The following is an 18728-nucleotide window of genomic DNA, read 5'->3' on the forward strand; positions in this document are numbered from 1 at the left end:
ATCGGTAATACTTCGTTCGGTACGTATTGCTTTTTGAGATGTTTTTAACTGTTCGTGTATTATATTGCATATCCGTCTGCGTTCCTGGGGTGTCCATCCTTGTTGTTGAGGTTAGTTTAATTAGGTTATGCTTTGTAATGTGGCCATGATTCTTGATTGGTGTGAGTATTGAGGGTGTGTGTAAGTGGTCTTGGGTATATTTTGTGTTCATGGCATGGCTGCGTGCTCGTAACTATGTCAGTGATTGGTCTTTTAAGTGTTATTATGTTGGTTGCTGGTTTATTTTATTCTTGTTTGAAGTTTTCTCGAGTTAGCCTGGTTATAGTTGAATCTTAGTCCTGGCGGATCTGTGTTGGGGCTGTGGAAGTGTGGCTATTAGTGGGAGTGACCACTAGTGGATGTTGTGGAGTTCGAGTATTTATGTTTAGGTGGTGTGTTTGATTTGTTAACTTTAATATCTGGTATCCTGTTTTTGAGTTTCTCTAATGTACAGGATTCGTGAAGTTGAAGGGGCGACAGGTTTTTTGTTACGAGCATGTGGGGAATTCTGTCAGGTGTGACTACGTTACAGTTTAGCCATTTTATCATCAACAGAGACATATTATATAAATGGGTCAATACATCTGATATTATATTTAGATTCTGCCCCTGTAAATTTCCTGTCATGAGTAGACATGGGTTGATTTTTGAGGCGGGCAGCTTCTCCGAGAGGGCGAGACCCGTAGCTCAGCATTTCTGTAAACCCGCAATGCTTGGTCCTCAGTCAGTAGCTCACTCAGCTTATCGTAAGGACGTTTCTCGTTTTAAAAGTGCTGTCCATTCTCTTTCACTCTAGATAGTGGAGACTTGCGGTTTGATTTATACTCGGGAATTATATATACAACTTTTTATAATAAAACAAGGAACTACTGTTTTTGGTTTTGTTACTTAAACCCAAATATATAATATATGTGAACAGTTGTTAATTGCACAAGCAGCCGGTTTATATAGGTGATAGCGGTGTGTACGGATTCTTCAAACTGGTATTGTATCACCTTGGTTGTTTTGTTGAAAACTGGATTACACAGCAGTGATGCGTTATATAATCAGGGTGTTTAAACTATATCCGTATTGAACGATATTTGAGTGAGTGCTCTTATCTCTGTCACATATAAATATGTTGCAGAATTCGTGGTATACATATTTTTTTACAGCGCTGTTGGTATATCAGATTGGGCCGTTGAAATAGACCCCTCCATATTTTTCTAGTTACAGTGTTGGAAAGGTTTTCATAACCTGGATTAACAATTGGTATTTCACTAGCAGCTGAACATGATTTTGTTCGTCAAGTGTGAAGTTACGAAGTTTATTATCATACAAGATCTCCGATATCGTGGATGTGAGATTGGCATAGCAGCGGTTAATTCATGACCAACTAAGAGTGGTAATCTGCTCAATCATCAGCAGTTTCTGATCGCCGAGGGCTCCCCAGTTGATGGACTCATGCTCACTAAGGCAGAAGCGTCTCATCATTGCCAAGAAACCAGGACTGCGCACGCATCATGGTAGGCCCGCTCCACTCACCAACTGACTCAGACTCTTGAAGGATCACATTTCTACCACGAATAGCACTACCTCTGTATATGGGTATCCATAATTCTACACATGAATTACGATTCGAAGATATCTTCACACCGATAAGGTTCGTTGAGATGAGACAATTTCAATGATAAGTATTCAGAATGGAATCGCCATTTAGAATATCTATATTTACAGTGGTTTTTGTGTGTCTGTCTTCATATTGATGGTGGCAATAATTAACTGGGGCATTCATATTCATTTGTCTTGTATGTAAATGAGAGGAGGCAAGTGATCTGTTTTACTGTTAAAGTATTCATTGACTAAAGGGCTAATGAATGATTTCTAAGTTCCCATGTCTAATGTACCCAGATGAAATTGAACGCCTAACGCAGCATTTTGCTTATAACCCATTCGTCGATGATAAAAGCTTAGACTGACATAGATTTTTTGAGTCGGGGCACAGTTAAATGAGTCGACAAGTAGTGAAAGTTATAGACTTAAAATCATTTGACGGCTTAAACCAGGTAAATACCCTATTCTGGTGTCACTATGGTTCTCACCTAAGTATACAGCAGTTACCTATTTTGGGTGATAGTGGTAATCAGTGCTAAATTGTTGGCACAACCTTATTAACCCAGCTGTTAGGAAGTAAGAATACTAACATATGCTAGCGCACTACAATGGCGTCCTCAACCCTCACCAGTGACCCTTTTTCAATCTAGTAATGTTATTAATAGCATGCAAGCTATGTTCAAAATTCACGGGACAAAGGTAGATTATATGGTCTCCATTTTATTCGTGTGAATGCTTAGGTACCTAGTCTGCCAACGACGGCGAAAAAAAAAAGCATATGTCGTTCCATATCATGTGGGTTCCTATGCTGGCGGTCGTTTGAATGCGTTTGGTTTGCGGCCTGACTATGTAGAGTTTAGAGCGTTAATTGGGATTTTTTGAGGTGGAGGTCGCTGGGCCGGCTGCAATGGATATTCAGATGGTTGGATTGCTGACTTCAGTTTATCTGCTGTTGGACGCCATCGGTTCTGTTGACGTAAAGGTGGATTTAGCAGGATATTGAGTTGATTGGTCCTCAGACTGGTACAATATGGGTGATATGCTCGGATAATGTGGGAGCATTGTTGGAACTAATAAGTTTTCTCCTTTCTGTCATTCGTCCTTTATGGCGGGTTTGGAGTTTAGTATGGACCACCCTTGGATATGGTGGAATATTAAAACAAGCTCTTTCCCAGGCTTCTGTGGCCTTACTGGCAGCCCTCGGTGACGATCACTAGCACGGTTATTCTCAGATGGTGTGAATACCTCCCCAGACTCCTTATGGCAGCCGCTCAGTTGCTCCTCCGCCTGATAGTAAACATAAATTCTCGTTCGATGCGCATTGTAATAGGCAAGCATGTGGAAGGTTTTTTCAAGCTCGGTGAGTAATGTTGCTAATTTTAGGTTTGAGTGAAAGCCATTCTCAAGGTCAAACAGTGAGGGGAAGCCAGACCTTTTATGATGGCCGAAGGGCGCCGATGGTGCGCTCTTCTCAAACACTTCTCTGGTTCATGAAGGTTCGTTGTATTAATAAAACTAGGGGTGGTTAAGTGGCTTGGAGATTCGTGTGGCATAGTAGAAGCGTTCACCCCAGGACAGGTCATCGGGGAGGGCCAGCGCACCCACAACATGGAGAGGGATAGATAGAGTCAATCACCTCCTCAGCACTTCTATAGCGGCCTCGTTAGTAGCAGCGCTTAGCAAAGATTAAATGTTGTCAGTGGGCGGTGAGAGTGGATAATGAATTGGCTCTTGATATGAACACTGGTGCTTGCGCTAATGTATTGGCCTGACATCATATCTGAGTTTACATAAATTCCCTCACCTCAATATTGGGGGACCTAATGTAGTAAACTGAGCTCAGGGTTTCAATCAAGGAATGGTGACGTTACCTCAGATTCTCAAGATGTGGTTCTCCCTTCTGGACTCTATATAGTCCAGCAGTATAATTTTCTGGCCAGGTTACTTGATCCTACCAGCTGCTGAAGAACATGATAGATGTTCATCACATAATAATAGTGTTAGATAAGGTGTTTCCTACAGCAATGAGTCATTCTGAACCTATGCTCTGCTGGGACGAAATTCTTGTCTTCTATTAAGAGGAAAGTGATCTCGTCAGAAGGTACTATTGACCTCAACCACACACTTTCTGCGTGATTACAGCAGCAAGAGTTGGTTGATCATTTAACCATGAGGTTGAAGAGTGCTCTCCATTATCTAGAAATAGAAATCACCAAATCAACTGTCGATTTACTGACACAGGCACAGATGTTTATTGTGTCTCTGACAAGATAAAGAGGCTGTCATGAATCTACCTGGTTGCTACCGCCTTGTGGTTTGACAATGATACTGATTCTAAATCGAACGACTTTCAGCTGAATCTTAAAAAGAAGGATCATTGTGGTTTTCTAGTTATATCACAGCTGTCGAAGTGCAACCTACTAAATTCCCAATTGAGTATTGTTTGTGAATTGCCAACAGGCTCGACTGGCCAGGATAGATCAAACAGCGCCACTTGTTAAGGTAGTCGATCATCCTCAGGGCAAAGACAAACCTTTTGAAGGCTGCTTGCCGACTATAGACATATAATAGCCAGGGAAACGCTTCAGGTCTGAAGCAGATTTAACATCCCATCATATAGCGTTAAAAGGAGAACCAACCTATTTATGTACCAGCTTATAGACTACCTCGCCAGCCAGCAGCTTTGGTACAGATATGGCTGAATAAGATAGAATGTCATTGAACTCCATCACTTTGGCCCATTATTCCCTTCGTCTGGATGGCGCCGATTTCAATTGATCAAACAATCCCTGATAGGTACCCTATGCCTATCTAGAGCGACATATTGCAATCCTTAGGCAAGGATAATGCGTTATTTAGCAACTTAGATTACATTTTAGTGGGTATTGGCAAATACCACTCGATGAGAAATCACGAGAAATCACGGCATTTACCACGCCCCTGGGCCACTTTGAGTTTCTACGAATGCCATTTGGTCTCAGAAATGCCCCACTAACATTACAAAGAATGATCAACACCCTGTTTGCCGGACTAATTGGTAACACAGTCTGCGCTTATTTGGATGATCTAATAGTAGTCAGTAAGGACGTTGATTCCCATCTGATTAAACTGCGTGAAGTTTTGGCCAAACTTTCCACAGCAGGACTCAAAATAAAACACTCGAAGTGCGAGTTTTTAAAATCCAGAATCCATTTCCTTGGTCACGTAGTTGACGGTGAGGGCATACATACAGTTAATGATAAAGTCAAAGCTGTATCTCAGTTCCCGCGTCCTACCTCAAATGATCATGTGCGTAGCTTTCTCGGATTATCTGGTTATTATCGTTCCTTTATCAAGGACTATGCAACATTAACATCACCCCTAACGAGGTTGCTCAAAAAAGATGCAATGTTTATATGGGATGCTAAACACGAAGAAAGTTTTACGGCATTGAAGACAGCGCAAACCAATGCCCCGGTTCTAGCATTCCCAGACTACACTCAACCTTTCACTCTCTGTACTGACGCTTCCGGAATTGAAGTCGGAGCGGTGCTCATGCAAGAGGATACGCGTAGGAAGTTTAGAGTGATAGCATTTGCAAGTCGCAAACTAATCGATGCTGAAACACGTTATTCGGTGACGCATTTAGAAACGTCAGCCGTTGTGTGGGCACTTAAGAAGTTCAAAGACATTATCTTTGGCTACAAGATAACTGTTTTTACTGATCATGCGGCAGTCACCGAACTGTTCCATGGCAGAAACTTATCAGGCAGATTAGCACACTGGTATCTGACAATTCAAGAGTTTGACCCCGAATTTAGGTATTTCCCTGGGAGGACGAATGTTGTCGCCGACGCTCTGTCAAGAAATATAGCACCAGTAATGCCTGTATCAACATTCACTCTTTCGCAACTGGAAGATGAGCAACGACGCGACCCATATTGGTCAGCTGTTACTTTTGCTCTTGAATCGGGTGAGGATGTTAAATTCCCCAAGTTATTTCTTCCCTTAAGTCAGTTTGAATTACGACATAACATACTCAATAGGACGAGAAAATCTCCTGAGGGTAATGTGTCTCAAATAGTCGTACCTGACACGTTGCGCAAAGCAGTAATGACATTGTTCCACAAGCAGGTCACCAAGGTCGTGATAAATGCTTAGCGGATTTACGAAAGTAGTATTTCTGGAACACTATGAAGAAAGACATAGAATTACACATAGCTAATTGTTTGGCATGTGCTCAACATAAAAGATCAACAGGATCACCTGCCCCGATTCTACAATATCCTACACCAGACCGTCTGTTTGACACAGTCGCTATTGACTTGTTACAACTCCCAATGAGTCATCAGGGATCAGGATACGTCTTAGTGTGTGTGGATCATTTTTCCAGGTTCGTGGTCTTGGTCCCACTAAAAAGCAAAACGGCCGAAGCAGTAGCCTATGCATTAGTGATGAATCTCATATGTCCATATACTACGCCTAAAGTTCTACTCTCTGACAATGGAACAGAGTTCAAGAATGAGCTAATAGAGCATATATGTGCACAATATGGAATTAAACATACTTTTGTGACAGCTTATCATCCACAGGCTAATGGCCTTGTTGAAAGAACCAATCGTAAAATCCTAGAAATACTGCGTCCAATTGTCAGTGGTTTTCAATACGCATGGGAGGATTGGTTACCGCAGGTTGCAGCGTCGATAAATGGGTCAGTTAATAGCTCTACGGGCAAAACACGCGCCTACATTGTCTATGGTACAGATAAACGTCTGCCTTGCGACATGCTTACAGATGCGCCATACCCGGTATATAATACGGATGATTTTGCGGCAAAACAAATTCATGTCTTTACAGAAATTCATAACCAAGTACGATCACAGCTAGCGGCGTCACGCGCTGAAATGATCATCAAGCAACATAAACATGCTAAACCTGTCGCATTAAACGTTGAGGACGCTGTTATGTTAAGAGAACCTGAAAGGAACTCCAAACTTTCGGCGAAATTTTCTGGTCCTTTCCGCATAATCTCAAAAGAAGCAGGCAACAAATTCAAAATATGGAAGCCTAATGCACAGATCGCAGATGTCGTGCACGCGGATCGTCTGAAGAAGACCCAGATAATTGTACCTCCAGTTGATGACGTGATTGATACATCCTTACAGACTGTTCAGAAGCAAAATGTTCCAAATGACTATTGTATGAAACTATGTTCTGCGAGTAGAAGTTAACTTGTACTTTAGCGTCAGATGGAAAACGTCGACAGCCAACTACAATCAGCATTGGACATCCTTCATGGTCTCAGCACAGCTTCGATGAATTCGACAATAGTTTCACGAACGTTGTCGTTCAGGCTGTATCTCAACAGAATCGTGTTATTTCTCAAACCTTTCATGCGATTACTGCTCTAGAATCAAAGGTTAATGCATTGTTACTAGGTTACAGAAAGCAATCCCGACGTTAGAATGGCTCCTTTACTTCACAGAATATTTGCATGCTGCTGAAATTTCAGTTCATAAAATTGTAACCTCTAAAAATGAACTAATAGACAGCATTGTAGATGCCGGGATAGGACGTGTGGACGCGAAACTTGTGCCCGTGCAGACGCTTCTTGAAGCTTTAAAAATAGCCAAATTGCAGTATCATTTAACTCCTATTTTCAATGACAATGAGGTTCAATATTATTACCCGCTGTTGGAGTCAACCCTCACGCACAATGCAATTCTGATCCACATTCCTATGCGAGGGCAACATGAGTTTAATGCATGGCATTTAGAACCCTTCCCCTGGTTTGTGAACGACACACTGTATACCCTAGATGGGCCTAAAGAACTTTTCTTAGTCGATGAAGAATATTCGTTGCTATCAATGGAGGATTCTGAGGTACTGTCACGGTGTAAGTCATCTTATCTACACCTACACGTATGTCCAGCCTACATGTTTGCATTTATTCCTGCTGCAGAGGGAACATGTGAATTGGCAGTCATACAACCAAATGTACGCACAGCGTTAGCACAATGCAGTTATAGGCCAGTTAGTCTAAAGACTGTGTTCCACGCTCACCTTCACAATTTGCAGTATTTGTTCTTTCCAAATCTCACTACTGTACTTTTAAAATGCCAAAATGGTGTTAAGCAGCTAGTTGTGAAAGGGCATTACAAGGCTCCGGATTACTGTGAAATCACTTGTAGTACATTACGGACCTTGCCTACTCATCAGCATTTTGCGTTAAATCGAAAACTCAAGTCTGCTTTAATTCAACTTCCTGTAATGAATTTCACTATCAAGGACATTCAAATAGTATCAGAGAAATTAAAAGTTTTAGCCTTCTTGAACGAGACACATTTTGCTGATTTGGAAAATAAATTGCCATTTTACTTATCACGGGAATTTGCACTACCAAGTCTTACGATTCCCTCTATTTTGTTAATTCTGGCAATTATGTTCCTGTTCTGTTATTACAGGGCAGTATCATCCAAATTCAACATTATTCATAACATACTAACCCATACGACACTAAAGTCTAGGTCCCCTGTAGTAGCGAATACCCCTACATTAATATCCCCAGCTTAGTGTCTACATATCTGTTTATAACATGGTTAGGGTTGTCTAGAATGTACTGTACTCTGTGAGTTATTTAGGCCTCACGGAGCTCGGCTGGTAGGTGACCAAGCGATGTAATGGGCCCCTGTCTCATCAACAGAACATATTATATAAATGGGTCAATACATCTGAGATTATATTCAGATTCACCCCCTGTAACTTTCCGCTGTCTATGAGTAAGACATGAGTTGGACACGTGAGCGGGCAACTCGCCCAAGAGGGCGAGACCCATAGCTCAGCATTTCTGTAAACCCGCACTGCGAGGTCGTCACAGTCAGTCGCTCACATCAACTTATATTGTAAGGACGTGACCTAACGTTTATAATACATAAACGCCGTCCCCTTCTCATTCACTCCTAGACAGTGAGACTTACGGTTGATCTACACTCAGGAATTATATACAACCTTTTATAATAAAACAAGGAACTACCGTTTGGGTTTCGTTACTTAAAACCCAAATATAAATATATGTGAACGGACTGGTTAATTGCACAAGCAGCCGATTCAGTTAAGTTAGGTTAGGAAGTGTGCATCTGTTGGGGTGATATAATTTTGTTGAGTGCCCTTAAGGCCTATTCATTGTAGAGTTATTAATTTCTTATTTTTTAATACCATTTTCTCAGTGCTGGATATTATTTTGTTGAAAGCCCTTAAGGCCTGTTTCATGAGTGCAAGCAACATTTCTTAATACGTTAAACTTATCGTTCTCTAATGAGGCATTGCCTGAGTTTCTAATAATTTCAACATCATGTATAACTTTTATTCCCCAGAGTAGTGTTTTAAGTTCAGGTTAAGAGGTGCGCATATGTTGGTGTACCATTATTGATTGTGTTTGTAGTGTTGGAGGGAATATAAGTGTCTAAATTTTACAGTGTGTCTGATTCATCCCAGTCACAGACGCTATCCTTCCACGGGTCACGGACAAGTCATTTTGTGTAGTAGATTTAAGTGTTCTTGTGCTGGTTCGGGATTTTTCTCAAAGGGGCGCTTCCACTGCAATTACCATCAACAATATTTAATAAACCCCAAGTCAAATGAGAAATTAAAGTCCAGTAAATTCCGACCGGTTACAAATATATATATGTATATTCATATATATACAGTGAGTTCTGCTATAATGCGTGTTTTGACAACGCGAATTGGCTCTAACGCGATTGATGAATAGAGGAATATTTGTAAATCGCGAACGCGTTTGCTCTAACGCGATTCCACTCGAACGGTTGTTGTGGCTTGGCGCGGGGTTACCGTATATCTCGGCCTACAAGGCGACGGGGTGTATAAGACGACCCCCAAAATTTCCATTTAAAAAGTAGCTTTTGAGCTCTATTCGTTGTATAAGACCGGTACCCCAAATGTGACACTTACCATTGGGAGCTTACTGACCCAGTAGTCCTTTACCAACCATCCCATTGACCAGTGCTGTTTACACATCCTTGGTTTTTTAAAATAAAGCCAATTCACTTCAAGTAATGGCATCAAATGTTACGGTTGGTGTAGTGTAAACACTAGTGACTCACTTAAACGTCTGTTATTTAACTGGAACTAATTTCAGTGTCGAATACAATTGTTTCATTTACTTGAAATGGATTTACCGATTTATTTTTTTATTTATTTATTTTTAACATACTGTAACATATTAAACACACTGCAAGTATTTTCTTTAATTTATAAGCTTACTTCACGAGAGACAATTGGTGGTGGGACTGTTCCGACTGTTTACACCAGCTACAGTATTCTAATTCAATAGTGTTTCATTAGGATTTGAGTGAAAAAGATTACTGTACATACTTACTACATACATTTATTACACAAATAAATAAATAAATAAATAAATAAATAAATAAATAAATAAATAAATAAATAAATAAATAAATAAATAAATATATATATATATATATATATATATATATATATATATATATATATATATATATATATATATATATATATATATATATATATATATATATATATATTTCATGTAAATCCACAATGTAAGATAAATATGCAAGCTTAAATCGGTGTAATGCATACACAGTTGTACCCTGCTTAACGCGGTCAATAAAACCCACAGGGTACCGTGTTAAGTGAAAACCGCGCGAAGTGAACAACAGAACATATGGGATTAATTCCAATAGAAACTGGCCCGACCCCCAAACTCCACTTTTTGACGACACACAACTATGTTGTAGTAAAATTTTATCTTAACTTTATGATGGTATGAAAAAACAAGTAATATAGAAGAGGTTAGGTTAGGAAAAATAAAGGTTAAGTTAGGAAAAATAAAGGTTAGGTTAGAAAACTAAAAGTTATGTTGAACACTTAAGTTAGTAGAAGAGATGGGTCGGCGTACGGGGATGGAGGCTGGTTCCGAGGCAGAGGGCAGGCTACTGGCCCTCAGGTGAGTTACCATCACTGTCACCCACACTTGTTATGGCCTCCCTGACAAATCCCTCAAAGTCATCTTCACTGTCTCTACCTCTGTCACTATCACTGGCTTGGGCTGGCTGTGATGGGTTGCGGGCGAAGAACTCGGTTATGCTTTTTTGACGGCTGGTGTTTATGTTGTCTTGATACACCTTGATGTACGGCTCCATAGCCTGCACCAGCCGGGTATGGAAGACTTCATAGCGGTCATTGTTATTGTCGCGGGAAAGGAAGGACTTCATTTTCTCTGCACACTCCATGGCACCCTTAATATCACTATGACTTAAACTGTGTTCTTCGGAGAATGACGCACCTTCTTCTTCCTCTTCACTGACATGATCTTCTTCCAACATCTCGTCGGCAGTCACTTCAGGATCTCTGATCACCTCCAGGATGTCTTCGTTGGTGGTCTCGGAGAAGCCTTCAGCTGTAATATTGAGCGCAGCTTCTCTGGCAAGATCCACTGCTTCTGCAACAGTCTGAACCTCACCAGTCACAGGTTCACTCCTCTTCTCAGCTGGTATGCCATGCAACACATCTCCATGCGTGACGAATCGTAGCAAGAGACAGCTGATCCCATGCCTCTACCAAGAAGTCTACAGCTTGTTTGACGTTAAACTTCTTCCAAAACTGTTTGACGAGAACTTCTTGAGTCGCCACCTCTTGTTCCTTGTCCTCGTCGCTTTTACTCTCGCTGTCGGTGTCACCCAGCTTACGCAACTCATCCTTGGTGTTGGTAGAGTCGTTCAGGAGCTTGAATTTCTTTGCCGAGTATGCAGCTTTAACATTGCAGATTAACTCCTGGTCCATGGGCTGGATTAATGACGTAGTGTTGGGAGGAAGGAAGACAACTTTTACGTTGGGGTGACGATCCATAAGTAGGGGCGAGTGTCCTGGTGCGTTGTCAAGGAGCAACAAAATGTTGAATGGAACATTCTGTTGCTCGCAGAATTTCTTGACGTCTGGAACGAAACAGTAGTCAAACCAGGAGAGGGACAGAGCAGAGAACATCCACGCCTTATGTGCGGTTAGCCAGTGGACATTAAGCTTGTTCATGTCCATATTCTTGTAGGTGTGCGGCTTGCGGGCTGTGTGAATCACCGATAACTTTGGTTTACAGGTACCGGAGGCATTGGTTGTAAAGAGGACGGTGATGCGCTCCTTCTGCAACTTCCGACCCCGAACCTTGCTGGCAGACTGGACAACGAAGGTCTTGGTAGGCAGCTTTTTCCAAAAATGGCCGAATTTGTCAATGTTGAACACCTGGTCGTCAGTGAACTGCCCTTCCTTCATAACCTCACGTAAGAATGGAGGAAAATCTCTAGCCACCACACGGTCAGCACTCGCTTCTTCACCACCAATGTTGATGATTTTGTTCCTCATCTTAAACCTATGCAGCCAACCAGAGGAAGCATTGAAGGGTTTGGGCTCTGCAATTCCAATCTTACGTGACACTGCTACGTACAGTTCACGTGCATACTCTTGAACGGATCGCGTGTCCACCGCCATGTTGCGTCGCGCCTGACGAATCAAGTAACTCACCAGCAAATTTTCCACCTTTAGCAGCACCTTGTTCTGGGAATACTTCATCATTGAAGCACCTGCAGACTTTGTGATTGTCATGTGCTCTTTGATCTTGGCTGCATCCTTCTTAATACAGGTTGTAACTCTCTAGTCCGGCAACCTCGGGACCTGACCGGTGCCGGACCATGGAAATTGCCGGACATGGAAATTCACCCTTTTCCTGGATAGATAGTGACTTGTGCTTATGCCTGGAAGCACTAGCACCACTTTCTCTGCAGCATGGTCTCTTTGAAGACATATTGAAGGGTTAAATGTCGTATAGTAGCTTCTCAAATTTCGTGAGTTTTTAATGCTTAACGTATTTTATTGGAACACACAAAAAATAAATAAATAAAAATTTTGACAGCGGAAACTTGAATTTCGACGGGTTAGAACGGCCCGCCAACGTGCAGACGACGTGCATAATCGTGTAAACAGAGTCATTTCTCTTATGTACAAAAGATTCATTATTGTTTATTACTGAATGTCTTTTTTATTGAATTAATGTTTATGTGTGCAAAATGAGCAATACAATTCATTAATAATACGTAGAATATTAAAACACACGAGGAAATGACACAGCATTGTATTCGTTGATTACAAAACCAGTGACTGACTGGTTCTACATATAAAACTGAAGAAAATAAGACCTTGGTTGTAGCTGTAGTAAAATTAATATGGTTGTTTTAAGTAATGTTATTTAATGTTAATAAATGGAACAATAGAAGTAGCTAACGATAATGGTAAAGAAAAAAGAGAGATCGCATATGTAAGTGCGCATGCGCACACATGAAAATATATCATCATTACTTTACATAAGAATATGAAAGCAACACTTATTTACTGTTCATATATATTTTAATTAATGTTTCTGAATTTGTTTTTATTCAATTAATGTTCGTGAGTGCAAAATTAACAATACAATTTATTAATAATACAGTGACCCCTCGTTTAACGAACACCTCGGTTAACGTAATTTCGATTAACGAACTGCCTTCCATAAGGATCTTCAATTCGGTTAACGAAAAAAAATTCGGTTAACGAAGTTCTTACGAACCGACCTCAACATGTTTTCGCTTGCACTGACTGGGCAACCAGCTTTAGTATCAGTCCGCCAATACATTAATCGGTTCTAGGGCTTAAATTCCTTATTATTTTAGTAAATATCAAGAAGTTTATACTGTTCAATAATTTTAAAAGTTTAATATTCAATTTTTTAGTCATTTTAACAATTATTGAACATAATTGAAGGTAAAGTGACTAGTTTAATGCGCGGCATCCAGCCTCTTAACACAGCAAACAGGAGTTAGTCTCTCTCTGTTTTCACTGGAGGTAACATCTTGCTTGAGACTCTTCAACTAAACGCTTTTTTTCTGTGTTTCCAAGCAAATTGTTGGTCATTTTGAAATATATTTTACATATTGACAATATATAATGCAGTGCCGTGTTGATATAAAGAAAATAATCTTGAAATACACCAAGAGAACTAAAATTGTATGGATGAAATGGTGCCATGGGGTGACTTCTCTTCTACCCCAATGCCTTTTCTTCTTCCTTCTCCTCCATCCCCATTCTAATTCCCATCATCATCATCATCCAGGAGCCTTCTACATACACACCTCAAAGTAAGTGAACTTTTCTACCATTTTTGTTGAATTTAGGAAATTTTCGGTGAGCTGGAACCAATTACCCAAAAACCCATTGAAACAATGGTTTCGGTTAAAGAACTTTTCGGTTAACGAACGACCTTCTGGAACGGATTGAGTTCGTTAATGGAGGGGTCACTGTACGTGGAATATTAGAGGAGACGAGACGGCTGCCGGCATTGTTTATGTTAAAGCTTACGAAACCAGTGACTGATTGGTTCTACATATAAAACTGAAGAAAATATGACCCTGAGTTTAGCTGTAGTAAAATTAATGTAAAAAAATGAATATGGTTGCTTGAAGTACCTGTAATGTTATTTTATGTTAATAAATGGAACAATATAAGTAGCTAACCATTAATGGTAAAAAAAAAAGTTAGACTGCTCGTATGTAAGTGCGCACATGTGAAAATATATCGTCATTACTCTACATAAGAATATGAAAGCAAGACTTATTTACTGCTCATATATATTGAAGGGTTAAATGTTGTACTCTGTATAGACAAGCAGAGAGAGAGCAGCCGAACTGCCGGATGTAAACAAACCTTAATTTCCCGCGGCTTTTTTTTTTAAGGGGATTAGCCCACCCGGGAATAGGTCACTGACCAACATTAGGGCCTGAGGGGCAAAAATTTAATACTCCTGTAATAATAATAATTCAGATAAGTAAAAAAAAAAAAAAAAAAAATCTGCCTATCTACCTATTGGACAAACTAAAATCGTTCCGGACCACAGAATGCCGGACTAGAGAGGTACAACCTGTAGTACGAATTGTAGATTCGTTCACGCCATGCTGGCGCGCGAGATCAGCTTGACGTGTTCCTTTCTCCAAATCTTGAACGATCTGGTATTTCACTTCGTAGCTTAAGGAACGTCATGTCTTCTTTGGCTTAGGGCCGCTGGGTCCAGGTAAGGAAAGGTTTCTCTCTGGTGGCGGTGGTGGTCCGGTGGAAGCCATTTCACAGAACAATGGATGCACGTATACACGGTGTAGCCTTGAGGGATGAAACTGCTGCGGCTAGGTCAAGCGTTGTCTTTCCTCCCTCCCTCCCCAGGTGGACACGTCATATTACTTTAAACCAATTACAGCTAGCAGCAGAGGGGGGTAGGGATGCATGGCCAATCGCAGTCCGATACGTCATATGACGTAAGTGATAACGCAACAGAGACATGCACTGCGCAACCTTACCGCGCGGCTTGCCCAGGCGGAGGCGGAGGAGGGAGCAGGCGGGTGGGGCGAATCTAAAAATAGCGTCTCGAGCCGGACACTCTGCGCGTATATGGGTAGATGAACTGCGTTAAGTGGAAGTTAGGTTCTGGCGAGGCACCGCGTATATGAGAAATCGCGTTAAGTGAAACCGCGTAAAGCGGGGTACAACTGTATATGCGTCCCGAACCATCAATGCTGCCGGACTATCGGGTCCCGGATTACCAGGGTCAAACCTGTAACTGATTAACTTACTTGTAGCTTCTGAAGAGCACTTTCCCTTCAACTGCTGTGAACTGGAGAGTATGTTCAAACCCTTGCAACCGTACTTGTGATGCTTCCACACCACGAAAGAAGTCTATTAACAAGTTTTTTAGTCTTCTGAACTCTGTCACATCTTCAAACTGAGCTCCCGAGAAGATGATGCAAGGTTTGGTGCCAGCAGAAATCTTTGTGTTTTTGAATTGTGAGAGCCCCTTGTAATTTTCTAACCCAAGTTCCACCATGTCCAACAGATGATGATCAAACATCCGACCTGGAAAAACAATATATTGTACAGTAAACCCCCTCAATAAGGGATATTCCCAATAATGGATGTCTATTTGTCCAGTATAACCAGGGTTAATATGATTTAAATCAAATGATTTAAACTGATTTAAGTCAAGAATGAAAAAATCATGATTAAAATTTTGTTATTTCCTTTGAGATTTTTTTTAGGTAATATAACTACAGTAGATATTATACAACAATTTGGGATGTAGTACCAGGGGTCCTTTTGTAGTGACATATGTCATTTCACATATATATGTTGCTAACAAATATAAGAAGATATTTTCATTGTATGTCATTGGTTTCACATATATGCCGTCTGCATCATCTAGTTTTATACCAAGTCTGAGTGCATAAATATGATGCATAAATATGGTTAAAAACATCTAATATAATGTTAATATAACTATAATAAGTAATAAAAGTGCCCTACAATAGGGTGTGACAGTTGCCCCAACTTTGTCCTAAAATGCTGTTCAAAATTTTGGTGTTGCATATTGACATAAAAAATACCCACGTGCAATTTTTTGAAGATTCATGCATATTTGAGTGAGCACCAGCAATTTGAAAAATAGCGATTTTGCTTATACGGCATACGCGCCTATATATGAGATTACACAACCATCATAACGGATATTAACACAAATCATTTGCCTGTCTTAATTAAAAGCTGTTATCACTAACACAAAAAAGTTAATAATTCTTATTCTCTCATGGTACATTAAGGGGTTTTATCATATATTCACAAGGTATTATTTCTCTACAGCAAGAAACCATGATTTCTGTTCAGAAACAGACGATCGTTTGCGCTGATTAAGAATGCGGAGTCTGTCATTTTCATCTACTTGAAGGACTTCTTGAAAGCGCTCCTCATCCCTGGCAACATTAAGAAAGTCATGGCAAAGTTTTACACCACGCTCTGCGCCGTACAATGAAAAAAAGAAATACTACTACCCCGCAATGCCTGGAGTGTTTGAGGAGCGCCAGCTGGAGATGGCTGACTTCTTCCGTGAATCTCTAGCCCAACCACTTACACGTGGCGATTACAAGGAGCTGGTAGAGCTTCGTCTGCTGCTTGAAACTAAAGGATCCGAGCCAGTGAACTTCACGATGGTCTACCCCGGCGCACTTCACAAAGGAAGGTGGATGGCTAAACTGCTCTGCACCCTCAAGATTGTTCTTTTGTCAGGCCAGATCAAAGAGCAGTTTCCCAAAGCCGAGGTTGTGACTAAAAGTCAAATCAGCAAGTTAGAACGGTTTGCTGTGTTCACAGTCGCTGTTTATGTCCCATGGTGGATTGTTTGCCCCGTTCCAGCAAGTGTGCCACTCAATGACTTGAATTTGGTCAAAACCTTGGCTGAATTTGCCCCATATGACGCCACAATAGTTGACAAAGCAAGTGTGGCACTTGGTAGACGCACTTGGTAGACACACTTGGTACCTAACTGAGGAATTGGCCCCACTGGCTTTGTTCTCGTCCCAAGTACAAGAAAGGACAAAAGAGGAGGTGAGGAAGGCCCTTCTTTGCCATGAAGGCACTGAATATACTAAGAGAGTGGGGCTCAATCATGGGGGCTATGGAAAGCCATATCTTCCCCCTATCCCAGAAAGTGGCACTGCCCTGGTGGACCTAATTGGGCCTGACTCAAGCCGGTTCTTCACCATTTTAAGCATGCCTTATCAGTTTCTCCACAGTCCAGCCAGTGAATGGGCGGATCATGACGACTGCCTGAACATGAAACGGGTTGTGGACAAGCTTCAGGTCGCCAATGAGGCTGCAGAGCGTGGTGTAAAACTTTGCCATGACTTTCTTAATGTTGCCAGGGATGAGGAGTGCTTTCAAGAAGTCCTTCAAGTAGTTGAAAATGACAGACTCCGCGTTCCTAATCAGCGCAAACGATCATCTGTTTCCGAACAGAAATCATGGTTTCTTGCTCTAGAGAAATAATACCTTGTGAATATATGATAAAACCCCTTAATGTACCATAAGAGAATAAGAATTATTAACATTTTTGTGTTAGTGATAACAGCTTTTAATTAAGACAGGCAAATGATTTGTGTTAATATTCCTTATGATGGTTGTGTAATCTCATATATATGTAATGGCCCCTGTCTCATCAACAGAAGTATTATATAAATGGGTTACTTACATCTGATTTTATATTCAGATCCACCACCTGTAACTTTCCACTAACTATGAGTAAGACATGAACTGATCACGTGAAGGGTAACTTTCCCAAGAGGGAGAAGCCCATATGTCAGCATCTATGTAAGCGTGCACCAGTGCGATGCCTTAGTCAGTCACTCACACCAAGTTTTATCGAACGGACGTTGATCCACATTTATTTTACATAAACGCCGTCCTCTTTCTCATTCACTCATAAATAGTGGAACTTAAGGTTGATATACACTCAGGAATTATAAACACAATACTATTATAATAAAACAAAAAACTTCAATTGGGTTTCGTTACCAAAAGCCCAAATATATTATATGTGTTACCAACCTGGTTAACTGGGGAATTAACCAACGTAACATATAGGTGGCAGCCAGGTGGTTAACGAATACGATTAGCCGGTAGACATACCAAGACGTCTGTGTTTTGTGAAAACAAAGAAACAAAAAACAGTGACGTGTTACATAATCCGAGTGTTAAAACTATATCCCGTATTGAGACGATAATTAGTGAGTGCTCCTCATCTCTGTCATCCAGCAGAGATGCAGAATTATTAATATATCATACAGCCTGTTTGGTGAAAATCCTGTTAATAACAAGTAAAGAAGCCCCAAGTCAGCATTCTACAGTACACTGTTGCAAATGGTTTCATAAACTTTACTAACAAGTGACATTTCACAAGTAGCTAGACGGTTGTGTGGTGTCGCGAGCGTTGATTGCAGTACGGTATATACTCGTCTATAACCCCCCTCGTTTATAGGTCGACCCTGATTTTTTGACCTAGAAATCGTTAATTTATGATATTCCTTGTTTATAGGTCGACCCAAGTTTTTGAGGGTAATGGAACAACAAAACCTTCAGTAAAAACGCTCTACGTCCTATAAACTGAGGCTCGTCGTGCCTGAAACACCAAGTGCCGAAGGCAAATTGTTTACCATTTATTATTA

At 40.7% G+C, this 18728-nt stretch overlaps 1 protein-coding gene across 1 annotated transcript in view; it reads right to left on the reverse strand.

Annotated features, from left to right (window-relative positions):
• Positions 1–18728, reverse strand: part of LOC121874645 (ribosome production factor 2 homolog) — a 109703-nt gene that overhangs the window by 51442 nt on the left and 39533 nt on the right. The window contains exon 3 of the mRNA XM_042378875.1: positions 15312–15591. Coding sequence (XP_042234809.1) covers positions 15312–15591 — 280 coding nt within the window. The remainder of the gene's footprint in view (positions 1–15311; positions 15592–18728) is intronic.

Source organism: Homarus americanus, unplaced genomic scaffold, assembly GCF_018991925.1.
Source record: "Homarus americanus isolate GMGI-L3 unplaced genomic scaffold, GMGI_Hamer_2.0 scaffold34360, whole genome shotgun sequence".
Taxonomy (NCBI): Eukaryota; Metazoa; Arthropoda; class Malacostraca; order Decapoda; family Nephropidae; genus Homarus; species Homarus americanus.